This window comes from Chrysemys picta, chromosome 6, assembly GCF_011386835.1.
Source record: "Chrysemys picta bellii isolate R12L10 chromosome 6, ASM1138683v2, whole genome shotgun sequence".
Classification (NCBI taxonomy): Eukaryota; Metazoa; Chordata; order Testudines; family Emydidae; genus Chrysemys; species Chrysemys picta.
In genome coordinates this window covers 59227527-59253450 of record NC_088796.1, presented here as the reverse complement: position 1 = coordinate 59253450, position 25924 = coordinate 59227527, and the positions used below count along the sequence as shown (strand labels likewise).

Below are 25924 nucleotides of genomic sequence, written 5' to 3'. Positions count from 1 at the left end.
AAGCACCGCCCTTGCAGCTCCCATTGGCTGGTTTCTGGCCAATGGGAGCTATGAGGTCAATGCTGGAGACAGGGGCAGTGCACAGAGCCACCTCCCCCCTCGCCAGGGGCACACAGAGATGTGCCAGCAGCAGCCAGCCACTTCTGGGAACAGCATGGGGCAACAGCAGGCAGGCAGCCTGCTGTGCCGTGGGACTTTTAGCAGCCCAGACTCAGAGAGCGCAAGGGGGCAGAGGAGGCCAGACAGAAATGTAAGTCATGGCAGGCAGAAATGTTAGATGGGCCAGATCTGGCCCGTGGGCCGTGTTTTGCCCACCCCTGCTTTACACTCTTATCTCAGAGATTAAAGAGGCTTCCCCTCTTCTGCTAAAAGCAGGTAAAGCTCCTTCTCCATTCCCTGGCTTAGGCAAGGAGTGCTTCCTTGCAGCTGCTCCTGCTCAACTGGTTGGTGAAAGCTGCTCACCCAGTTTTCAATGTATTTTAACCACCAAGGGTGTGCAGATGGGAAAGGATTTCCAGCCTTAAGAGACTTATCAAGACCCTGTGCCCACAGAGGGGGAGCCATCTGCATGGATGCACTACAGCCAATCCCTAATAGTCTAAAATCATGAGTCAGATACCAAGAAAGATTAAAATAATCTGGGATTTGTTTTTTCATTTCCCTTCTAGTTTTTTAATCTTTAGATGGGGGACAGGTAGCTTCCAAGTCTGTGATTGTTTTCATGATCAAAATATAATGTGACAAGTACATGTGAAATGCGAGTCTCCCTGCTAGCTGCTGAGAGAGAACCTAACAAACTTTCCTAAGCCCTGGAGTGGAGGAGCTGCCATCCTTTCCCTGTCCATCTCCATCCTTTATCGCTATCATTATTCCAGAGGGAATTGTGTCACTGCACATGCGCAGAATTCATGGCCCCCACATATTTCTTTGTTTCCCTAGAGAAAAATTACTTCTGATGGGGAAGCACAAGGAAGCCGCAGGAGTGGTCACAAGCCCTGCCCTCACAGTGCAGGCAGTCAGTTTGGGCACCTGGAACAGCCGATAGAGACACAAATCACTGCCAAGATGGGAGGGCTGGGAAGTCATGTGTGAGAGAGAGAGAGACTGTCCCTCTGGCTTGCTATTGTGGCACACTCAGCATGGAGGGGCACTTTTTGAATCAGTGCATTGATCAGATGATACACTCTGGATACTGCTACTTCAGTATAGGGTGTCTGACTATGTAGCGTGCTTACTGGAGGAACTCTACCATGGTACATTTAATTGGTTGTATTAGGCTGGCTTTCAGTAGAATCGGGAGTATTCCAGGGATGTGTTCTCTCTCTCTCTCTCCCCCATATTATCTAATATTTTAATAAACTGATAACGAAGCTGATGGAGGCCAAGTAGGAGGGATGAAGTTTGAAGAGTCACCTTTAGAGGATCTTGAATATGTGGATGATATTGCCTTATTTGAAGACACTACTGACCAACTACAGCTAATGCAAAAACTATGGGACTTAAGATCACCGGTGATAAAATGGAAACAAATGACCAGCTGACACTGCAGGTAGATGGTAATGATGTTGAATGGGTGAAGAGTTCTTTATCTGGGTAGCTGCTTGACAGCAAGATGTTCTATAACCGAAGTAATCGCATGTTGAATTGGTCTTGTGTCAATCGTATTCAGTGTGTTCAACTCTGTTTAGGAGGCAGGATGTTCATTGTTTAATGTGGTGGTGATTACAACCCTGTTATATGGAGCAGAAATATGGCCATTGAACAGCTAAGGAGAGGAAAGTAGACAGTTTTCAACATGAAAAGTTACAGCATATTCTTAACAGCCACTGATCTGATTTTGTAACAAACAAGGAGATACTTAGATGATCCCAGCAAGTTGCAATCTGTCATCAGTGAAGAACAAGAAGAGTGCAGCTGTGGGGTCATATCCAACATGTAGAAGAAGGTACGCTTCTACAGAAGGTTTACAGAGCTGAGATGAAAGGAAGCAGAGCACAAGGTCTGCCTCAAATGAGTTTGGAAGATGCAGTTTTGAAGGATTTAAGAAGCTTGAATTCTCCCATACTGACGCTTGATGAAGGAAGAAGACTTGTAAGGGATGATTTGAGATGGAAGTCCATTGTATGCAACATCATAACCATGTGAATCTGCTTCATTTCAATATCGGTAAAGGACTTTTCATATTAGACAATGTTAAGCAAACGCATACATGCTCACACTTTGAATTTGGCCAATAGTTTATTGGGTTTTCTTGAGTACTGAAAGTGTGCTTTAATAGGAATTTTCTTTTTCATGGACCCATTTTCTCTTTTGCTTGATCCTACCTTGAAATAATCCTGTTTACAAGAATAACTTGGTTTAAGTGTCTGCACTTTTGGAGGAGATGATGCTGTCTAGACAGGAGACAGAAAATCATGACTCAAACACCAGTTCTCTCTATGCCTTCAAGCAAATCACTTAACCTCTCTCATTAAAGCCCCAATCCTGCAAGGAATTCCAGCACAAATAGAACCTTTTCTGCTTTTGCAGGCATGGAACTTGCTGCAGGATCAGGACCTAAATTCTATAGCCCTGACTTCAATAAAGCTCTGCATGGGGTGCCAGAGTCTACTCACATATAGCCAATTGTCATTAGATGCTAGAATTTTAAAAGGGGTCTCTCATTGGCATTTAAATGCCAGTACAACTGAACAATTTTACAATTATCAGTAAATACTGATTTAGCATATCTGTGTATATAAGCCTGTTAGCCTTATACCAGTCTTCAAATTCAAACTGTGACAGACTGACAATATCCTGTAATATTCTAAACAAATCTTACAGAATTAAGATTAGCTTTATTGAATTAAATCTTATCATATTAGGGTGAATACATTTGAGGTACATTGTATTATAAAAACAATTGAGCATGTGTTATTGTGCCATTGTATGTACCTTCTCTTGTGGTGGTGGTGGGGAGAGAGGATGTACTTCCTTCTGTTATCATCCCTTTGAAGCCACCCCCTTGCAGAGCTATGTGTATATACTAATTCAGACAGGATTCTCCAGGGACCAATAGAAAAAGACTTTTGGATAAACAGCCTGGTTTAAAAGTGGCTATTGGCCTTCTTGAGCCAGCAAATGGACAAGAACCCTGGTCCATGGAGGGCCCCAATCCTTAAGGTAGGGTTGGAAGGACTGGGACTACTGAGGTCTCAGAAGACTAAGGCAGTGGGTCTCAACCTATTTACCACTGTGGGCTGCATATGCAGCTCCTCTGTGATGTGGGCCACACCCACACAATATATATACTACCTGTATGGCCCTGAGGATGTCACCTGAGCCACAGCTGTGTGCTGATTGGGCCCACAAGTTGAGAACCATTGGACTAAGGGGTTGTTCTAAGCTGCAGCAGTGATGAACGAGTAACCACAAGGAATCCCTTTAGGTGGGAATGGTAGTTGAAGGACTGCTCCTGCCAGAACCCATGTTAGGATTGGGATGATGATTGGTAAGTTTATTAGCATGCATGTAAGGTTTTTCTTATTTGTTTTCAACACATTATCTGTAAAGTTTTTTACCTTTATTTTAAAGTAGGCTTGCATAGAAAGAACTCTGGGGTACTTACAACTGTACCAATTACACCGGTTAACCATCTCTGGCGAGAAACAAATAGGTTTCCTTGGACAACCTGTCTGTGCTGGAACAACTCAGTGAAGGCAGGGAACTGTGTAGCTTGGAGATACCCTGGTCAGAAGGGAGAGAGATGGGGGTCTCCACCCAAGAAAAGTGCCAGACGGGGGAGCTGGCAGCCTAAAAATGGTGTCCTTGCTGGACCACTGAGGGGAAACAAGAGTGCAGTTGCCCTGAACCTATGACTCCAGCATACATGCATGCTTTAGTCTCTCCATCTCAAAAAACCCCCAAACACAATATCTTAACCCCACTTGCCTAACTACTTCCCCATCTATCTATAAACTCATTGAATTCTCTTGTCTACAATCGCCTTCTGGAGTTCCTCTCCTCCAGTTCCACCTTAGACCCTTTCCAATTTGGCTTCTGCCCTTATATTTCATTGAAATGGTTCTTACCAAAATCTCTAATGCCTTCTTTCTAGCTAAAGTTCAGAACCAGTACTCCATCCACGTCCTCCTTGACTTGTCAGCTACCTTTGACACAGTCTTGAAATCTTGTCCTTGCTTGGCTTCTGTAACTCTCTTCTATAAGGGTTCTCTAATTGCTCCTTCAGCATGTCCTCTGAAGGATCCTCATCCATCCTGTAACTTTATGTGGGGGCTCCATCCTTGGTTCTGTTCTCTTCTCCCTCTGCACTTTATCTCTGGGTAATCCAATTCACAAACAAATTCAACCACTATCTTAATGCTGTTAAGAGGCAGATTTGTGAGTTAACTCCAGACCTGTCCCATTCTGTCCAAACTAAAATCACGACCTGCCTCCCTGAGATGATCTAGCTGCTCGCTCAAGCTAAACATGGCTAAAATAAAGCTGCTAATCTCCCTTCCCCCAAACCCTTCCCTACTACTTTTTCTCAATCATTGTAGATAACACTATCACCCTTCCTGTCATTCAGGCCTGTAAGATGGGTGTCATCTTCAACTCCACCCTTTCTCTAGGCTTCATATCCAGGCTACATCTAAATCTTACCAATTCTTTATGCGTAGTATCCATCCACACAGCCAAAACTCTCCTTCAAGCTCTCATCATTCATGTCTCAGTTACTGGAACACCCTTCTCTCTGGCCTTAACAAATGCAATCATACCCTGCTCATATCCATTTAAAACGCAGATACCAAGACTTTCCTAGCCCATCACTTCAACCATATCATTCCTCTCTTTGAATCACTTCACTGGTTTCCCTTCTCTATTGAATCAAACATAAGCTGCCTGTATTTTCTTTCAAGGCCCCCACATGGCCTATCCCCACCCTATTATCTCATATTCACTATTGAAGTGTTAACACTCACCTCCCAATCATTCCATGATGTCAGATTCCACTGCCCACTTGTCCATGCTTTCTCCCAGGCTGCCCCACACACTTGGGAGGTTCCCTCTTTAAATATTCACAAACCTACCTCATTATTCATCCTCAAATCCTTCCCCAACATTCTCCGTTGCAGTGAGGCCTATGAAAAACTTAAGTTAGGCCTGGTCCCCACTAACCCCCCACTTCAGACTAAGGTACGCAAATTCAGCTACGTTAATAACATAGCTGAATTCGAAGTACCTTAGTCCGAACTTACCGTGGGTCCAGACGTGGCAGGGAGGCTCCCCCATCGATGCCGCGTACTCCTCTCGCCGAGCTGGAGTACCGGCGTCGACGGCGAGCACTTCCGGGATCGATCCCAGAACATCGATTGCCTGCCGCCGGACCCTCCGGTAAGTGAAGACGTACCCTTAGGCTGCTAATGTGCAAAGTCCACTGCCTACCATGCTGACCTATACCTCTCATTGTTTACTTGAGCTCTCCCATATGTTTGTCTTATCTTATGTTTAGCTCATAAGCCCCTTGGGGTACAGACCATCTTTTTGTTGTGTGTTCGTACAGCACCTAGTTAACCAGCCTACACCAGGAGGGCTGCATTATACTAACTACTATGGTAATACAAATAATTATTAGTAATATATATGCTTCAACACCTAATATATAGGACACAAGTATGATGAAAAGAAAATAGGATAATACTCGAAATGGTTACCATATCAATATATTGCCATTGCAAAACCTACATCCATAACCACAGCCTGTAAACACCATAGAGCCCTTCCAGGAAGCTCTTCACCAAAAACATCTTACAGTATAGAGGTCTCACCTTGAAAACCTTAAAACTGTTACTCAAGCAATTACAGAATCAGACCACAGATATGAAAAGAACACAGGAGTAAAACTGGGGTCTAGAGTCAATAGTAAGGCAGAGGTAAGGGGTTTTTCTTTTGGCCATAGGGGGTTGCTGTGCAGGCAGAAGTTTGCAGTCTGTGAGCGAATGTTAGTGTGAAGTTTAGTGTCAGAATTGTATGCTACCAATAGCAAGTATTCCAATACTTTTTATTCTCTCTAATAAATAACTTGTGACTTCTCAGTCTTAACTATTACCTTAGCCAACAATTATCTTTTTGTGGGGTAACAGACTTACTGATTTCAGTCAAATAAGGGGAAGAGAAGGTGAGAGGAAGCAAATCCAAGCTTGAGCAAAAGTCTTGTTTATTAGCAAAGATAAGAACAATTATGAAACAAGGTTAATAACTTTATTTGTTCATTAACTGATACAGTTAAAGAGGATACCACAATTTGTTACTCACCTGCTGCACAAGCTGCTAAGAACTTTTCACTCTTTGAAAGCTGTTTTGCTATAAGATGTGTGCAATTTCTGAATTGCTAACAAAAGAAAAACAAGTGTCATTGAAAATGGCTTTTAAAAAAAAATTTTTAGCTACTAGCACAAACTTAAGTCTAGACCATCATCCAGCCTATTTTATCTATAGACTTCTATCTTATCTGTAGCTTCCTTTTGCTTCATGTGAATTTAATGAATGAAACAACAAAGGTATATGCTCACCTCAGTATCAATAAAAACACAGTCCAGTGTAAGTAGTAATTCAACTATAGCCTCCTTTTCTTGTTTCTTAAATCCAGTTAGTTGGATTCTTCGCTTTTGGACGGTGCATGCCATCTGTACATTTATTTTTAAGGGGGGAAAGCATATGCATAAATTGTTTGTACAGTTGTATTTGAACTTCCTCATTTTTGGATAAAATTAAAGACAATATAGCTATATAAACAAATGCTTCTATTAGAGTAATGCTACTACAAAACATAACTATTTTAAATGGTTACTAAGTAGCATTAATGTACACTAAAGAGAATAGCCTAACGTTGAGGTTCCAGACAACACTGAACACCTACATGATGCTCCCAGCTCTGCACCTTTGTGTGCCAGCCTGCGCACCTCAAAGAAGAGAGTTAGACCTGCCAACAAGGTCTGCTGCTGAGGCTGCTTTATAAAAGAAGCTGACTGTTCCCTAACGAAACCCCTGGGAACAGATAGAGGGACTCAGACCAGCCACTGCGGGGAGGGGGAGTCTATAATAAGCAAAGGGAAACCAGCTGTCCTAGGCAAGGTAGGCTGTAGCAGAAAGGGCCCCAGGGAATCTTAATAGGAGGAGTAGCACAGAAGGGGAGCAGCGAAGGAGACAGGATGTTGAATGGAGGTGGCGCCAACTGCATTTTCAAACCTGAACCAGCAGCGGTACTTCATGGGGCACCGCCAGTCAATTCTACATCGATATTAGTGCACAGTTTGCGTAGCAGTGCTGGGCCTAGGGCATGCATCGCGATGGGGTACCCAGCTCTCACCCGCCCACACCTACCATGGGAGCAGGGGGAGGCCACACTCGGTCACCCCGGTGCGCTCACCTTTCCCTGCCGGGGGACGGTCGCGCTCACACAGCGCAGGGGACCAAACAGCCCCGCTGGTACTGGAGCCCAAGCGCTGCTGTGGGGAGGGGGCAGCGCTCCCAGCGCCGCAGCGGCTGTAGAAGATCCGACCCCGCCGCTCCCGGAGCCGCTGTAAGAGGCGGCGGGCGCCCCGCCATACCAGCCCTGCAGCCTCCTTCCCGCCGGCAGCGGCCGGCCCCACCCCCGGATGTGGGACCCAGCAGTTCCGGGACGTTGTCATTGACGCTCCCTGGTCTCTGGGGCTGCGAAAACGGAGCCGAGCGGGGCCCGGCCGGTAAGTGAGCCTGGCGCTGCTACATCGCTGGAGCCTGGCGCGGCGGAGAGACCGCGGGCAGGGTCCGAGACATCCCCGGGCCGCTGTGTCCCAACACGCCCCTGTTGGGGAGCTGGGCCCCTCTCGAACCGCCCCGGCAGGCACCCGCGCCCCACTAGTCCCTCTCCTGCCCCCCGGGCCCGGCTCCCCAGCCCCCCACAACAGGACGCTCCTTATGACTGACCGTTAGTCCTCCCTGTGCCTCTTAATAACGAACCTGGCTGTTTGACAGCGTGTGGCGCTCCGGCGGCGCTCGCCAGGGCCGGGTCACACGCCCTGTGCCGCCGTCTGTCGCGGAGTGAGCACCTGGTGGCGACCGCAGGCTGCCGCCCCCACAATTTATTCCTTTTGCCAAATGGTAGTGGTGGTGCTATAAATTAAAGAGGGCACATTTGGTTAGAAGAAGGGCCTGGAACTAGTCGGGACACTGAGTTGGGGAGGGTCTGTTTCTGGTCCTGCGCTAACTTCTTTAGTGACCTTGTACAAATCATAAAAACAATGAGGAGTCCGGTGGTACCTTAAAGACTAACCGATTTATTTGGGCTTAGTAAAAGCCCCACTTCTTCAGACGCATGGAGTGAAAATTACAGTTACAGGCACATGAAGAAAAGGGAGTTACCTTACAAGTGGAGAACTAATGTTGAAGGCCAATTTAGTCAGGGTGGATGTGGTCCACTCTCAATAAGTGATGAGGAGGTGTCAATACCAAGAAAGGGAAAATTACTTTTGTAGTGAGCCAGCCACTCCTAGTCCCTATTGAAGCCCAAATTGATGGTGTTTAAGTTTGCAAATAAATTGTAGCTCTGCAGTTTCTCTTTGAAGTCAGTTTCTGAAGTTTTTTTTGTTGAAGAATGACTAACATGTACCTTCTTTGCCTCAGTTTCCCCACTAGGCAAATAAGTCTTAGCCATCTACTTCAAAAGAGATGTTGTGAAGTTTGATTAATGGCTAGTTTGAAAATGGAGGTCTTCTACAGATGCTAGGTATCCCTAGTTAGTATTATCTAGGTCAATTATTATCTGTTACTAGATGGAAATGGTAGAATTATGGAGAAAAAGCAGAAGTGTTAAATATTTCTGTTTTGTGTTTGCAGGGGGAAAACAGATGATGTAGTCATGATAATAACACTCTTTCCATTCCACTGGTGTTCTTAGGAGAATGTTAAATAGTAACTATTAAAATTAAACACTTTGAAATCAGCAGGTCCAGATAACTTGCACCCAAGAGTTTTAGAAGTGCTGCTTCAGGTGCTCCTCGGATCATTAATGTTGATTTTCAATAAGTCTTGGAATACAGGGGAAGTTCCAGAACACTGAAGAAAATTAATGTTATGCCAGTATTTTAAAAGGGTAAGCAGGATGACCCAGGTACTTATAAGCCTCTTAGTTTGCCATCAGTCATAGGCAAGAAAATGGAGTGGTTGATATGGGACTGCATAAATAAAGAATTAAAGGAGGGTAACATAATTAATGCCAATCAACATGGGTTTATGGAAAATCCTCTCAAATTAATTGTATGTAATTTTTTTTATGAGATTCTGAGTTTGATGGAGGAAAAGAATAGTGTTGATGTAATGTGCTTATATTTCTGTATGGCATTTGACTTGGTACCATACAACATTTTGTAAAACTGGAACGATATAAAATTACAATGGCATACATTAAATGGATTAAAAAATGATTAATTGATAGGTCTCAAAATAGAATTCTAAGTAGGGAATAATCATTAAACAGCTGTGTTCCTAGTGGGGTCCTGCAGGGATCAGTTCTTGGCCCTCTGCTATTTGACCTTTTTATCAATGACCTGGAAGAAGACACAAAGTCATCAGTGATAAAGTTTGCAGATGACAGAAAAATTTGGGGAGTGGTAAATAATGAAGAGGACAGGTCACTGATACAGAGCAATCTGGATTGCTTGGTAATCTGGGCACAAGAATACATTTACATTTAGCCATATGAAAACACATTATTTGCAAGTAGGAACAAAGAATATAGGCTATACTTGGGGACCTCTTTCCTGGCAAGCAGTGACTATGAAAAAGATTTGGGGTCATGGGGGATAATAAGATGAACATGAGCTGCCAGTGTGATACTTTGGCCAAAAAGGCTAATGCAGTCCTTGGGTGCATAAATAGGGGAATCTCAAGCAGGAGCAGAGAGGTTATTTTACCTCTGTATTTGGCACTGGTGTGACAGCTGCTGGAATATTGCGTTCAGTCCTGATGCCCATAATTCAAGAAAGATGTTGATAAATTGGAGAGGGTTCAGAGAAGAACCACAAGAATGATTAAAAGATTAGGAAATGTGCCTTAGAGTTAGGCTTGGAAGAATTAGCTTGGTGTCCGTTTCACCATACACACACACACACACACAAAAAAAGTTTCCATAAAAAATAATTAAAATTTACAGATGGGTAAAGTAAGAAAAATACTGCTTAAGAACTTAGTTTGATTCAAGGATATTTACTTTGTATATTAAAACATATATGTGATGTTGACATTTTGTTTTTAATGATTATAAAACTTTAACTTTTTGAATCTCAACATTGCTGTCATTAAATAATTATCTGATACCCGTTGTTGTCTGCCCCCCATATTTTCCCACAACTGTGAAAGATTATAGATAAAAATGAATGAAAAATACTTAACATATAATTTTGCACAATTTTGGAATTTTAAATAGATAAAAATGAGAAAAATGCTTACAAATATACATAGATATCTGTCAAAATTATAAAAAACAATAAAATTTGAATTCTGCCAAGCCTACTTATACAAATAAATTAAATAGATTGAGCTTCTTGTGCCTAACAAAGAGAAGGTTAAGAAGGGACTTAACTACAGACTGTAATTACAGTAACTCTCACTTAACGTTGTAGCTATGTTCCTGAAAAATGCGACGTTAAGCGAATCCAATTTCCCCATAAGAATTAATGTAAATGAGAGGGTTAGGTTCCAGGGCAATTTTTTTCACCAGACAAAAGACATATATATACACACCCACAGTATAAGTTTTAAACAAACAATTTAATACTGGTACACAGTGATGATTGTGAACCTTGGTTGAGGTGGAGGAGACCGAGGGTGGGATATTTCCCTTACTGCTAAATGATGAACTAGCAATTGGCTGATCCCTCAAGGGTTAACTCTCTCACTCTGCAAGGCAGCAGGAATGGAGGGAGGAGGTATGTGAGAGAGAGAGAGATGCGCATTTCCTCCCGTTAAGTATACTGCCTTGTTAATTAGATCAGCTTGCTGAGACCAGCTGCTGCAAGCTCCCTCCATCCTGAGCCCTGGTGTGTCCCCCCTGCTCTATGGAAGATGGGGTAAGTGGGGAGCAGGGGGGAGGGGGACACCCTGACATTACCCCCCCTCTTCCTTCCCTCCTCCTCCCCCCCCACACAGCAAGCAGGAATCTCAGGGAGCAGCTCCAAGGCAGAGGGCAGGAGCAGCACATGGCAGTGGGGGGAGGGACAGCTGGAATTGCTAGCCTGCTGGGTGGCTGCAGCACAGGGAACTTAGGGGAGTGGGGAGCTGATAGGGGGGCTGCCGGTCCACCCTGGTTCCAAGCCCCCACCAGCTAGCTGCAACGGGCTGCTCCTCCTGCGAGCGGTAGACAAAGCAGGCGGCTGTCAAACGACCTTAGAAGGGAACATTGCAAAACTTTAAACGAGCATGTTCCCTAATTGATCAGCAATGTAACAACGAAACAAGTTAACCAGGACAACTTTAAGTGAGGAGTTACTGTACCTGCATGGGAACGAATATTTGATCATGGACTCTTCAGTCTAACAGAGAAAGTTATAACACAATCCAATGGCCGGAAGTTGAAACTAGACAAATACAGACCGGAAATAGTGTGTCAATTTTAAACTGAGGGTAATAACCATTAAAATAATTTAGCAAAAGTCATGGAGGAATCTCCATCACTGGCAATTTTAAATCAAGACTGGATATTTTTTCTAAAAGAAATGCTCTAGGAATTATTTTGGGGAAGTTCTATGGCCTGTGTTATACGATGGGCCCCTCTGGCCTTGGAATCTATGGAAATTATAGGTGGAGCTTGCAGCACCACCCATAGTAAATCTTGGCTAACACTTTCCATTATAAGCATTTTCATTGCTTACAACTTTGCCAAACATTGTTAGTTCAGGCTGAAATTTTCATGTTGCATCTTTATCTCAGGTTGAATGTTTCTGGAAAATAAAAACAAAAAACAGCAAAAATAGTTCAGCTATTTCTCAGAACAAGGTTAGGGAAAAGTACATTGGCAAAACAGTGTTAAATTCTTGCAACCATTTTATGAGCATCTTTAGCATCTAATATAGAGTGCAGTAGCGAGTGGAATTTTGGTAGGGGGTTCACCCTAGCAGCAAAAAGTTATCTCTTGCTTGAAAATCCATACCAATCTGGATGAGTTATAAGCATCTGAAAATCACAGTTTGTCATGCTCAATAGAGTTTGTTAAAGAAGAGTGAGGACAGGGACAGGAGCTAGGGGGTAACAGGGCAGTCTGAGGTGGGGGGTAAGAAGCACAGGGGGACATGCTAGGCAACTAGGCAGGATGGCTCAGCCTTGGGACGGAAGGACAGGGTCTGCAGCTTCTGTATCCCCTGGATGACACTACCTCCAGGAACTTGCAATAGAAATGAGGATTCCTGTGCCTGAACATACCTCTGCAGCCAGTAAATATCAGTGAAACCGACTGGCAAAGTGTGTTTCATCTCCCTCTAGAGCAGGGGTTCTCAAACTGGGGGTCACGACCCCAAAGTGGATCACAAGTTTCTTTTAATGGGGTCGCCAGGGCTGGTGTTAGACACCCTGCTGCCGGGGGCAGAAGCTAAAGCCAAAGCCAAAGCCCAAGCCCCACTGCTTGGGGCTGAAGCCAACACATGAGCCACTTAGTTTCACTCGGCCCCCTGTGGAATGGGGCCACAGGCGATTTCCCTGCTTACCGCCCCCCTAACACTGGCCCTGATTCTAGACTCTAGAATCTAGAGTAATACAGGACACTGGGGTCATGTTGTAATTTTTGTTGTCGGAAGTGGGTCGCAGTGCAATGAAGTTTGAGAACCCCTGCTCTAGAGGTTGATCTACGTACTGGATGACAACCTGTTCCTGCTATTGGTTACTATGTTAGCTCATGTAGCAGAGGTCTGTACAGTGCATTAAAGGTTCTGCTACTCCAAATCAGATCCAGGGTACCCCCAGAATAGTTTATCTATTGCCCCCTCCTGGGTTTACCAGAGGTCCCTTCTAGGTAGCCTATTAATCTGTTTCTGCAGGGTGAATGGGGGCTCGCTCTAGAGAAATGCCCTAGGTTTACTAGAGGTTCCCTTTTTAGAATAACTCCCCAGAGTATCTTAGATCAGATACAGTCTGCTGATATAATTGATTGACACACAGACAGTACTTTTCCAAAACAAAGTATCTTCTATTACAGTAGCACACTGATGATCCCTGGCTACAATGTAATCTCAGCAACACAATTCCTTAATAATAACAATTCCTAAATATCCGAACTGCAATGTCATACAATTAGAACAGTATTAAGTGTTGCGCCCTACACATGGTGATTAGCCGTGTGCAGTTACTGACAGAAATCTTACGTTGTTTTATACCCTGTTTCCCCGAAAATAAGACAGTGTCTTATATTAATTTTTGCTCCCAAAGATGCGCTAGGTCTTATTTTCAGGGGATGTCTTATTTTTCAATGAAGAAGAATACGGTACACATCGGTGGATGCCTTATTATCGGGGAGGTCTTATTATCGGGGGGATGCCTTATATTACAACGAGAGGCAAAACTGTAAGTAGGCCTTATTTTCGGAGGATGTCTTATTTTCGGGGAAACAGGGTATGTATAAAGTTTAAGCTCCAACACAGTGGTTCTCAACCAGGGATATGCCTGCTGCTGGGGGTATGCCGATGTCTTCCAGGGGGTACATCAGCTCATATGGATATTTGGCTAGTTTTACAAGAGGCTACATAGAAAGCACTAGTGAAGTCAGTACAAACTGAAATTTCATCCAGAGAATGACTTGGTTATACTGCTCTATATACTGTACATTGAAATGTAAGTACAATATTTATATTCCAATTAATTAATAATATGGGAAAATGGGAAAATAAGCAATTTTTAAGTAATAGTGTGCTGTGACACTTGAATTTTTGTGTCTGATTTTGTAAGCAAGTAGTTTTTATGTGAGGTGTAACTTGGGGATATGCAAGACAAATCAGACTGCTGAAAGGGGTAGTCTGGAAAGGTTGAGAGCCACTGATCTAATACAAACACACATCTTTATTGCTCCAAACATATTAATATGATTTCTATTCTATATTTACACTATAACTAGCATGCCCACTCTCCGTAGGTTTCTTTCCCTTTGTTGTGTCAGGGTCTGCTAGTTGCTGCAGGTGCTGGCACTGTTTGTGGTGTTTTTTCCTTCTGCTGCAAAAACCACCCCAGTGTTCTGACCCTGATCTTCTCCTCCCTCTCTGAACAACTTCACCAACCTCTTCACCTGCTCCTTCTCCTCCTAACTAAGTAACCATTGCCTACTGACTGTCTGTCTTTTATACAGTTTTGCCAGCCAGGAGACCCTTTCTGATCATGCTCGTATTCCAATCATTCCAGTCTCTCTATTGGTTCTTTTACGATCCTTCCCTTATTATCCAATAATAGTTGTTTGCTGAATGATTCTTATATAACAGTTTGAGATTATGGTCTGTATTAGCTGATATGGTCTGCCAACTATTATGGTCTGTAACCTTTATCCTATATTTACACTGAGCCATGCTTGACCTACCTACTTAGGTGACCTTAAGTCTACCTCTGTGCTAAGCATGCTCCACTTTTACTTGGATGCATGCCAACATTCCACACACACCAAACTGTAAACAATTACCTCATCCTTAAACTGACAATTGGATACATACTATATGTACCGTATATTGATATTATGGTCTTCTGTTACCACTCTATTTCCTGCCAATTTAGTTAATCTTATTTTAATTCTTCCCCCATTTTCAACTAATGGTGGCAAGATGATGCTTTTAATGCTGTGTTTATGAAACAGAATAGAAGAGCTAAAAAATCTCTGGTATTAGTTCCAGCCCTACTGATGACCCATGTGAGGGTCAGTATAATTCTACATGATGGAATATCCTTAGTTTTAAAAAGGCAAACCAGGGTGGATTTGATTTAAATCAAATAATGGATTTAAATCAAATCATGATTTAAATCACTAGTCAAGAAGACTCGATTTAATCATGGATTTCTACATAAAAGTGCATTCTTGTTGGTTGTTATAACCTTAATACATATTCTTCACAACTCAGAGATAGATGTAGGTTTCATTTTTAGAAGGTACACGCTACATATTTTGAAAGTGATTTATTTTGAAAAAATTTCAGATTAGTTTTACAGCTATATTAGAAAATGAACGATTGTTTGGTTATTCCATTTACCAAAGGTAATTGAAGCAGATATTTATGAAGTCATTGGGAAGTGAACTGTCTTCAATTCAACAGGTTAATCATTAATATTTGGAGGATTTTCTTGCCATGCTGTTTTAGGAGGAGAACATGGACAGACATTTAAATTGTTTTATTTAACTAAAACAACGACGTTATGTATTCTGGATTTTTTTCTTCAACAGCAAACATATAATATTTTAACAAAACAAGCATATGAATTTTTGAATTTAGTTCAACATTCAAGTTTTTTTAAAATCAGGGTTTTTTTGTTAAAATTGTTTTTAACTAAAATAGTTAAATGAATTAAAAAAAATTAAATCGACTACGTTAGCCAGGTCAACATGAGAAACTTAAAATATTGGCTTCTGCAGCTAACTCAGTCGTCTTCACCTTCATTTTCCTGTTTGTTCATAATCTGGAAAAGAAAAATGACCTTTCCTGCTTTTTCAGGTCCCAAATGATTTCTCAGTTTGGAATTAATTAGTCCAAAGGAAGAAAATATTCTTTCTACACCAGCAGAAGAAGCTATTGCTGTTAAAAGTGAGATTATCACTTCAACAGTCTCTGAATCCAAGTGCTTAAGTGACTTCCACCAGTTCACTGGTCTGACTATCTTTAAAACATATATTTCTTGAATGGTTCACCCTTAGCTCTTAAGTTTATTATGGAGGGATGATTGCTGGATGTCCATGTCATAGCCAACTCCTCTTCTTCAGCAGTTAAGGTTTGACCCTGGTACTGAATATTGAAAATATTTGCAAGAAAATGAGCTGGAGATAGTGCTTTTCCCATTTGTTTTTTTAATGCTTGTAATTTAACTCTGTCATTGTATATTTCTCTTTTTAAGATCTCACTCAGTTCCTTCCAAATTTCAACAGCATCATCAATAAAACAGCTATTTCCCTGCATTTTGTTCAAGGCTAAAGAAATAGGCTTCAGGGTACTTAGCATGTGTTCAACATTTCTCTTAAGCCCAATGTTGAGAACTTTGGCTGTGACAGTGCCATCTATTTTTTCACAATTTTGTTCACAAACTGTCATCAGATTAGGCCAGTTCTTGATATAGTGCTCAGAACAGTCCACTGCTGAGTTCCATCGCACGTCTTGTGGGACAGTTAGCTTGGTTCCTCCTATTTTTTTCAGAGCAACTGCTGAAAAGTGGTTGTTATGGAAGTATATTGCAATTTCAACAATATTAGCCTTTATTTCTGAGACTGAAGTCTTTGGCTAGGAGGTGCATCAAATGAGCACTGCAACCGTATGTTATTAGCTTGGGACTCTCCTAACTTCTTCTCATCTTGGATACATTTGCGGCATTGTCTGTGACCAAGCTGCGTATTAGACGTTTGAATTTTTTTTCACAGTTTGTTATAGCTTTTACTGCTACTTCTTGTAAGTATTCTGCTGTGTGTTCATTTCCTGATGTATCAATTGTTTCTGTAAGGAAGACATTCCCTTCTTCTGTTGTCACATAAGCACATGCAACAGGATCATTGTGGACATTGCTCCACCCATCAAGATTCAGGTTAACAATCTCACCCGCCAGACCTTTTGCACACTGCTCAATTTCTCTTTCATACACTTTATCCAGCAATTTGCCTGCGACATCTGCTCTGCTGGGTGGACCATGTCCTGATCTTAATGACTGAACCATGTTAATGAAGTATGGATTCTCAATCATACAGAAAGGAGAGTTTGTTGCATAAACAAACCTGGCAATTTTTTCATCAATTACCTCTTTTTGTAATCTGCTGTTTTTTATTACAAACTTATTTATGGTTGTTTCTGGATGATGGAGATTTTTTTTTTCTTTTTGCTACTGGTGATATACTGTGGCTATGTGACATACATGATGTGACAGAAACACTATCATTGGCAGATAACTCTGAAACTATAGATAATGATGATGATCTTGAAGGTGGATAGCCTTCAGAATCTTGTACGTTGAGGATGGATTCTCCTAAACAAAATAAGTCAATGCAGTTATTTAATTATTATTACCATACTGCTCGTTTAGTATTACTCATTGCATTCACTGACACTCAGTACTACTTTAAAGGTGAAATTGTAAAAGGAAGATCTGCCTATTTCAGCTTTTTATTTTTTATCACAACTGCATCTATAATGATAGTACTATAGAGTAACAACTATATTTTTTGCTCAAACATGAGAATTCAAGAATAGTCCAGAAGGAAGACAGGCAGTCCTTAAGAAAGAAGTATGAAATAAAAAAGTTCACCAAACTGAAGATTGTGCATGTTCAGACATGTTCCTTTCATCATCTTCAACACAGCTTCCTCCTGAGAAGGAACACTTCTCATGATGTTGTTTCACTCGGGCAACCAGGCCTTGCATTTCTTTGTTGCACTGTTTGCATTTTGCACGCATGTCTGTCTTACCCACAGGTAGAGGAACTTCATTAAAATATTCCCAAATTGGGTCTCTTTTACGGCCTGCTGCCATTATAGGTTTTGTCTTCTAATGAGAAAATGGTATGGTAGATCTCAATCAATGAAGGCTACACTCAGAAAGACCTTAAGATTTCTGGAATATGCTGCTCAAACAGTTTCACTTTTGTTTCTACTGCCTGTCCCTCCCTTCTCAAATTTATCTCCAGACTTCTTCTCCTTGTCCAGATCTATTCCGCCCCCAACAATCTTCTATTCATTGAACTTTTTGAAACTTTGCACTTTTAGAGAGAGCGGTAAGGGATTGACTCTGTGTAAACAAATTTGCAGAGGGACAGTAGGGTTGAGGTCTGTTATTTCTCACCTCTATATATTATTTATTTATTTAAAAAATTTTTGCTGTTTACAAGCATGTTATCTCTGGAGACACAAATCCACAATTTGAGAACTGCAAAATTAATCATCTCTGATGGTATCTTCTACACTGAGCACTGAGTCCCATTGGGTAGATAGAAAGATTAAGCTAAATAATCTATACAGAAGCCCCTGGAACTCCATAAGATTGGGTCCCTAATCCATGAACTATTGGAACTCATTTACAAAACTTTTCTTAAACATTACATTAATATATTGTCTCGTACAATAATCCCTATCCCATGATGAGATACATTATAGCATGGAGGAACTAGCTTGTCAACAGAACAGTTGTTTAAAAAAAAAACAAAAAACAAAACAAAACAAAGATAACCCCCCAAAAAGGGACAAACTGTATTTTTCCTAACCATGTATCAGAAACAATTGAACCATTTTAAGTCACATTTTCCCCAAAAAGATTTAGACTGAAGCAAACACGTGGCATTTACATTTCAGCTCAAGCAGTTAAAACTTCAGCAGTCATAAGCAACTGAAAACAGGGTTTTATAATGTGAAGTGTGCAGCAGCCTTAACTAGAGGTGCTAGCAGCTCTGCCTATAATGAATAAGTGGTGTGTGATAATGGTACAGTACATGCATAAAACATTCTCTTTTGTAAAATATAATCTCACAGAAAGGTGTAATTACTGAAAGAAAATTATCCAATGGAGAATATTTTATGCATATGATGGGAAAAGATTTTATCCTACATATATTTATATTAAAAAACCTTCTCTATTGCACAAGATCTACTGACGATTACCTTCTTTACCAATGTTTTTGTAGATGAGCAAATTTTTTTAACAGATATCATTCAACTAAATACATGTTGGACTGCCACAGACAAATTTCAGTCACAGCCCAATATCAAACACTTCATGTTAAAAATTTATAAAAGGAAATCAGTCAGAAGCTACATAGTTTTTACACTTTGATTTATCTAACATTGTATGAAATTTCCCACAGAAAGACCACCTGCATGTACAGGAAAAACATAACTTTCTTTGTGTCTCATTTTAAGGCCATTTCATAAGGCTTCCTTAATTATGGAGCCATGACCAGTGCTTCCACAACATACACAGTGAATACAATGTGTGGCATCCTTCACTATGGTGGCATGTGAACTTATAGGGCCAAAAGAGAAAATAGTAATCTTATAGCTAAAAAGTTAAATACACAGAAGTCGTACATGCAAAAGTTATAGTTCACCTAACAATTAATTCCTTTTCCACAAATGTATACATTTGTACTGTTCTATGTAGCAGTATGTTTCATGCCTTGATGCACATATGCAATGTAGTAGAATAGTTATCACAACACTTAATACTATTTTCTGAACCTTGTTGATTTTAATTCTTAATTACAACTGTGTATTAACATCCTGAAGCTTCTTTCTCCATAGTATTTCAAAGATGCCTCCTTTGCTTCCATCTCGCGCAACTAAAAATTTGTCTACGTCCTAATCACCTTCCATTGTGACTTCTGAAATCTCATCCTCTCTGGTCTCAGCACCCACCTGGTCTCCTGTCAGTTCTTACAAAAAACCCTGCTTAAATCATCCTCTTACATCAATCTGACCTCATTAGGCTGTCTGCTCTCCACAACAAACCCACTATAGACAACATGTGCTGTGATTTGGTGCTGCTGAATCCATGCTCATAGATTCTAAAGCCAGAAGGGACCACTATGATAATCTAGTCTGACCTCCCCCTGTATAACACAGGCATAGAACTTTCCCAAAATAATTCCTACAGCATATATTTTGGGAAAACATCTAATTTTGATTCATAAAGTGTCAGTGATGAAGAATCTGCCATGATTAGGGCCCTACCAAATTCCATTTTGATCAATTTCACGATCATAGGATTTAAAAAATCATAAATTTCATTATTTCAGCTATTTAAATCAGAAATTTCATGGTGTTGTAATTGTAGGGGTCCTGATCCAAAAAGCAGTTGTGTGTGTGTGGGGGGGAGTTATTGTAGCGGGGGGTTGTGGTAGTGTTACCCTTTCTTCTGTGCTGTTGCTGACGACGGCACTGCCTCCAGAGCTAGGCAGCTGATAGGTTGACCAGATCACAACAGTAAAATATTGGGACACATTGGGCTGACGTTAGCCCCGCCCACAGTCCACTCCTGCTCCTCCCAGGCTCCACCCCCACTCTGCCCCAGGTCCCGCCCCCTCCCTGCTCGGCCTCCCAGCCACTGCGCCCTTCCTCATCCCCCGGCCTGCTGCTGGCTTGCTGCGTCCCTCCTCAGTCCCCCACCCACCGCTCGCCTCCTTACACCCCCTGCCTGTCGCTGGCCTGCCACTCACCTCTTCACACCCCCCACACCCGCTGCTGGCTTGCCGCTTGCCTCTTCACCCCTCCCACCCGACCCTCGCCTTCTATGGCGCCGACTTCCCCTCTGCCTGGTGGGTGCTTGCCCGCTCCCCTGCCTCTTTCTGCACCTGCACCGCCCTCACCCTGCCCCCATTCCACCCCCTTCCCCCAAATCTCAGCCCTCCCTCTTCTCTGCCTCCTCCCCTGAGCGTGCTGTGTCCCCTCTCCTCCTCTTTCTTACTGGAAAGTCCTAAGTGCGGCCAAACAGCTGTTAGTCAGCGGGGGAGGCGGAAGCGCTGGGAGGGAGGGGGAGGAGCGGGGATGTGGCGTTCTGGGGGGAGTAGGAGAAGGAGGCAACGAATGGGGAGCTTGGCTGCCACTGCATGCGGCGCACCCACTAATTTTTCCCCGTGGGTGCTCCAGCCCTGGAGCACCCACGGAATTGGCGCCTCCCTCCCGCTCACCTCCTTACCTGAATATCAGGACAAATGGGGTCCCCATCGTACATGGATTGGGACGCGGGACAAAGGGTTAAATATCGGGACAGTCCTGATTTTATTGGGACATCTGGTCACCCTAGCAGCTGAAGAACAGCGGCTGCTGGCCGGGAGCCCAGCTCTGGAGGCAGAGCTGCCGCCAGCAGCTGTGCAGAAGTAAGGATGGCATGGTATGCAGATCTGGGCCCTCAGTCAGCAGCTGCCACTCTTTGGCTGCCCAGCTCTGAAGGCAGCAGCGCAGAAGTAAGGGTGGCATGGTATGGTATTGCCACCCTTACTTCTGTGCTGCTGCTGGTGGGGTGCTGCCTTCAGAGCTTGGTGCCCAGCCAATGGCTGCCACTCTCTAGCCTCCCAGCTCTGAAGGCAGCACAGAAGTGAGGGTGGCAATACCACGACCACTCTAAAATAACCTTGCAACCGCCCCTGCAACTCCCTTTTGGGTCAGGGCCCCCAATTTGAGAAACACTGGTCTCCCCCATGAAATCTATTATAGTGTAAAAGCACACAAAAGACTATATAGATTTCACAGGGGGAGATGAGATTTCACGGTCCGTGACGCATTTTTCATGGTTGTGAATTTGGTAGGGCCCTAGCCATGATCCTTGGCAAATCGGTTCAATGGTTAATCTCTCTCGTTGTTAAAAATTTATACATTATCTCCAGTCTAAATTTGTTTAGTTTCAATGTCCAGCCATTGGATCATGTTATATGTTTCTCTGCTATCATTAAATAGCTGTTCCCCATGTTGGTACAACCTTGAGTTGAGCTCCTTGAGTCTATCACTATAATAAAAATTGGTTTTCTACAAATGTAGACAGGACAAAAGGGCTCAGTACCTTGCTCAACCATGTTTTTTGAAATGGTGCTGAGCACAGTTTGGTTCTGCATATCCTTTTAGATGAACCATTTTCAGATGTAATTCAGGTGAACCTGTTACTAACACCCATTGTCAGCTGCTGCTAACTTTTTATTTATTTATTTAGTCATTATTTATTTATTTGCATAGACAAAGATTTGAATCCCTCCAATAGGTCCCTTTTCACCACTGTATCAAGTTCAAGCTTCTTGTCCTTGCCTTCAGGACTGTGCCTTACCCTGCCCCTCCCTGTCTGTCTGACTCAAATTTCCTATCGTGTTCCCTTTCTCTCCCTCTGACCTAAACCAGTGATAACAGCCTTGAATGCTTAATTGGTCTGCTTTCCTCACAGCCTTCTAATATTGCCTCCCCTATGTAGAATGCCCTTCATGAGCTAGTCAGTAATCCCTTTCCTTGTTCAAATTACTCTTCCTATCCTTTCCTGATATAGCCACAGGGCATTTTTCACCTAATATATCAATTCATTTTATTTATTTATTTAAATTCTTTATCTCTGTTATGCACTAGACTTCTCTCAGCACTTGCAAGTGTATTGGTGCATGTGCATAGTGATAGTTCTATAATTGTGACCATATATTAAAACAAATGTATATTTTTATTTTAACTTCCAATCAAGGAGTTATTCTTTCACTTTTTGTTTTTCTTCACAAAGGACAAGCATTACAGTGCAGAAAGCTATGTTTTTATTAAGCAGTCCCTAACACCATGTTTGATGTCACATGATGCAGATGAATTTGAATCCTATCCCACAGAGCTTAAAAAGTAATTTCAGATGTGATACAACCACTGGGGCAACATATTTCCCCATCTATTTCTTGCCTTTCCTACTGTTCATTACATCTGTGGTTGCCTTGGATGAAAGGAAAGAAAGATGAAGAGGTATAAGGTTATGGAAGGAAAGAGAAAAGAAAATATGCTGAAAGCAATGCAGGAAAATATATACCATGTACTGTGATCAAAAAGAAAAAAAGAGGGAGGAGGGTGAAAGTAAAATCAGGATGGTAAAGAAAGTATAACAAAGGCAAGAGTATTACCAAGTTATATTTTTTTAAAAAGTAAATAAACCACTAACAGTTATAATTATACACTACACAATTGTTTTATTCATTTATGTTATTGGGACTGCCAGGAAATGTATTATTGTACTAGATACTTACTTTTTTTTACTCGGTTAGTAGGTAGGTTTTAGTCCTGAGGCTGATGTATAGTGGGTAATTTTTTTTCAAGTGCTGTTTGTAAGATGCTAGAAGAGATTTATCATGGAGATGTTTGTCCTCACATCAATCTGCAGGATATTTCTCATCACCAACAGATCTTACAGATGTATATTGTATCTTCATGCTTTCATTTATCTTTGCCATAAGAGTTCTGAGTCACTACCAGTACCAACCAGTCCTATTGGGCTATCAATTCTCTGAAACTTCTCACAAAAACTCTTATAATAGTAGCAACTCTATTTTCTAAAATATATTTAGCATGTGTACATAACTTATTTATCACTGTCAGTTGGGAAGACTTGGCCAGCAAGTGGATGAAGCAAGTAGTACTTGCCAAAAAGACAATGTCTTACTGACTTTGGAAAGAGTAATGTCTCTGAAGCAGAGAACAGGCCATTTTAGTGTTGTTATGGATACCAACAAATGAAGAGTGTTTCTGTCAAAAGGTAGATTTCAAGGTTGTGTGGGTGGGGGTTAGCATAAGTCTGATTAGCAGAGTTGCTGAAAGCCATAACTCCCATTGACTTCAATAAGAGCTGTGAGTGCACAGCACACCTGAAAATTAGGTCCATATATTTTCTTGTTGAGAGAGAAACCCTGAGCAGCTATACTAGTTTTGGAACAATGCTGCACTCCTTCAAGCCCCCCACCCCTAGCCTCAGAGGTCAGGGAGGGGCTTTATCTGGGCCAGCAGGGAAAGAAGAACCATGGCCCCTTTAAGGATTACTCCCTCCCCTCACTTTGAGGAGGTCAGAAGGCAATACTGTGGCTGACTGGTTGGATAGAAGAGTGCAACATAATATATACCCTTGCAACCAAGGGGAGGGCTTATAAGCCTTTCCTTCTACACATGAGCACTATTCTGCACCTGGTGAGGGAGATGGAGTTGCTGTAAGGTGACAGGCAGCAGAAAAGCCTGCTGTGTTTGTTTATGGCCAGGGTACCCCACTGTGCCCTCCAAGGTGGGAGGTCCCCATGAGCCTCAGGGTCAGCAGTGGGATCTGTAATGCTTCCTGGAGGTACCCAAGGTTGTGAAACTACCTGCTGCTCTCTACCTCTACTACCTGCCCTTAGCATGAAGAAGCCTTGTCTGTCCCTGATGGGGGTCAGCTCCCCTACTACACTGGCCACTGGCAACACAAGCATTCCTCTTTAGGCATATGCAGGCTCTGCTGTTTCTCTACAGGTTAGCAGTAGGCACACTCCAACTTCCAACAATCTCCCTGGAGTCTCCAGACCCTGTTCTACTGGACACTCACAGCGTTCACCGAACCAGTGCTTCCAAAGAAACAGTACCCCAGCTTACCAGTTTCACCTCAGATCACCGCTCATGTTAACAAACAATACTTAGATATGTTTATTGTGAAAACAAGTAAAAGTTTATTTAACAAAATATAGAGATTCAAATGATAGCAAGTAGTAGTATTGGAAACAAATGGTTACATGTAAAATAAAATCATAACATGCATTCTAGAACCTAGACTTATTTACCAGATACCTTCGTGCCTTGTAGAGCAATGCTTACCCTAAGTCCTTTCAGCATTTTACAGCCAGGTTTTGCTGTGATCCACCATTCATGAGACCAGTCATACTGCCAGCTTGCCTCTTTGGTGAAAGATAAAATCTTGTCCCCTATCTTTTTTTGTTGTAGTTGCTGTTACAGACCGTTGTCTCTTATCCCAGGAGGTCCCCTCTTCAGAAGCTTATCTTGGAGTTCTTTGTCTTTGTAAATCCTCAGGCCCACACCTGGCCTAGACACTAGGCAAGTGTTCATGGTTCTATGTGCTGATTGAGTTAGCCCTGAGGCTTGTCTCGACTCAGGTGACAAGTTTTACTTCACCTGTTTTGGAACCTAATATTTTACACCTCTCTTAAAATGTTTCCCATACAAACATCTTGTCATAATTATTATGATCAGTAGTCTACTGGCTCTTGGTAGAGACCTCACATGCCCCTCTCTAGTGAAATATTATGCATATATCTGACCCAGGGGATCCCTGTGAAACTCTCTGTTAGTTGGCAGCAAGAGTACCTGGGTCCCAGCAAGAACAGTGGAAATCACCCCCAGGATTGCAGCAACAGAAAGAATGTGTGGCAGCAGTTGTGCCAAAAGTAGTTGCCCAGGGCTGGGCCGTTTGCACACAATAGGAGCCAGAGCTTTTCCCCTGTGGGGGTGATAGAGGAGGATGGAAGTTGTGGGATGTTTCTTGTTGGTCAGGGGGTGAATGAGTGGGCCCTGAAGGGCCAGCATAGTTGATACCCTGGCTGAGCTCTTGCCACCACAGGACTATGGCAGGAAGGAAAAGTGGGAGAAAAGGCAGGAAGTTCCCTAGAGGCTGAAATCACTGACCTGTGGTGGAGGAGGAGGGATGGAACTTGGGAGTGCCCATAAGGTTTCCCTTTTGATGGGGTTCAAAATCTCCTCTATACAAAGATCAGATGCTGAAGCGGTTTTCTTTCCCCCCTGGGTTGTTCAGGAGTTAGCACCATCCTGTAGCACAGGCTCCATATTCTGCTGGCAGCTGGGTTGCCAGACTAAAATGGATTTGTGGATTTCCTGGATCCTAGTGCCCAGACATTAGGGGTAGGCAAAGTAACCCACTGCCATGGAATCTGGGCATTGCACCAATTCATGACTTGCATGGGTTCAAGACTGAAGTAGTGGCAGCAGCCAATGGAGCGTTGGTCCTTCCTGCAGGCAGAACGTTACAGATCAAACACCTCTGAATCTAACTCAAGGCTACTGAGATGGCTTCCACTGCATTGAGAGTGATTGAGAGACATCTAGTGTGGTGGAAGCCACTGCAGTTAACAGTCCCAGTCTTTCAGTGAAGCAGGCTTAAACAGGAGTATCTGCTTTGATTTATAGCACACCTTCCCTAAGCCAATAGAGATGATATTTAAGGTATATATATATATATATATATATATATATATATATATATAT

General features: G+C 42.4%; 2 protein-coding genes across 14 annotated transcripts in view; one reads left to right on the top strand and one right to left on the bottom strand.

Moving 5' to 3' along the window:
- The window catches only part of SLF1 (SMC5-SMC6 complex localization factor 1), an 84491-nt gene extending 76378 nt beyond the window's left edge, over positions 1-8113 (bottom strand). The window contains exons 1-3 of one of the 7 annotated variants that reach the window (XM_042855839.2): positions 7984-8113; positions 6555-6668; positions 6298-6373 (exon numbers count right to left, since the gene is read on the bottom strand). In XM_042855839.2, the coding sequence (XP_042711773.2) occupies positions 6298-6373; positions 6555-6668 (190 nt within the window). In that variant the 5' untranslated portion in view covers positions 7984-8113. Of the gene's footprint in view, positions 1-6297; positions 6374-6554; positions 6669-7365; positions 7637-7983 lie in introns of those variants that run through there. The other 6 variants (XM_065550185.1, XM_005306901.5, XM_065550183.1 and 3 more) reach the window with 6 other exon arrangements.
- Positions 7556-25924, top strand: part of KIAA0825 (KIAA0825 ortholog) — a 419242-nt gene continuing 400873 nt past the window's right edge. For 5 of the 7 annotated variants that reach the window (XR_010588808.1, XM_065550182.1, XM_065550179.1 and 2 more), the window contains exon 1: positions 7603-7727. The gene's annotated coding sequence lies outside the window, so the exon portion shown is untranslated. Of the gene's footprint in view, positions 7728-11010; positions 11091-25924 lie in introns of all 7 variants that reach the window. The other 2 variants (XM_065550177.1, XM_005306902.5) reach the window with 2 other exon arrangements.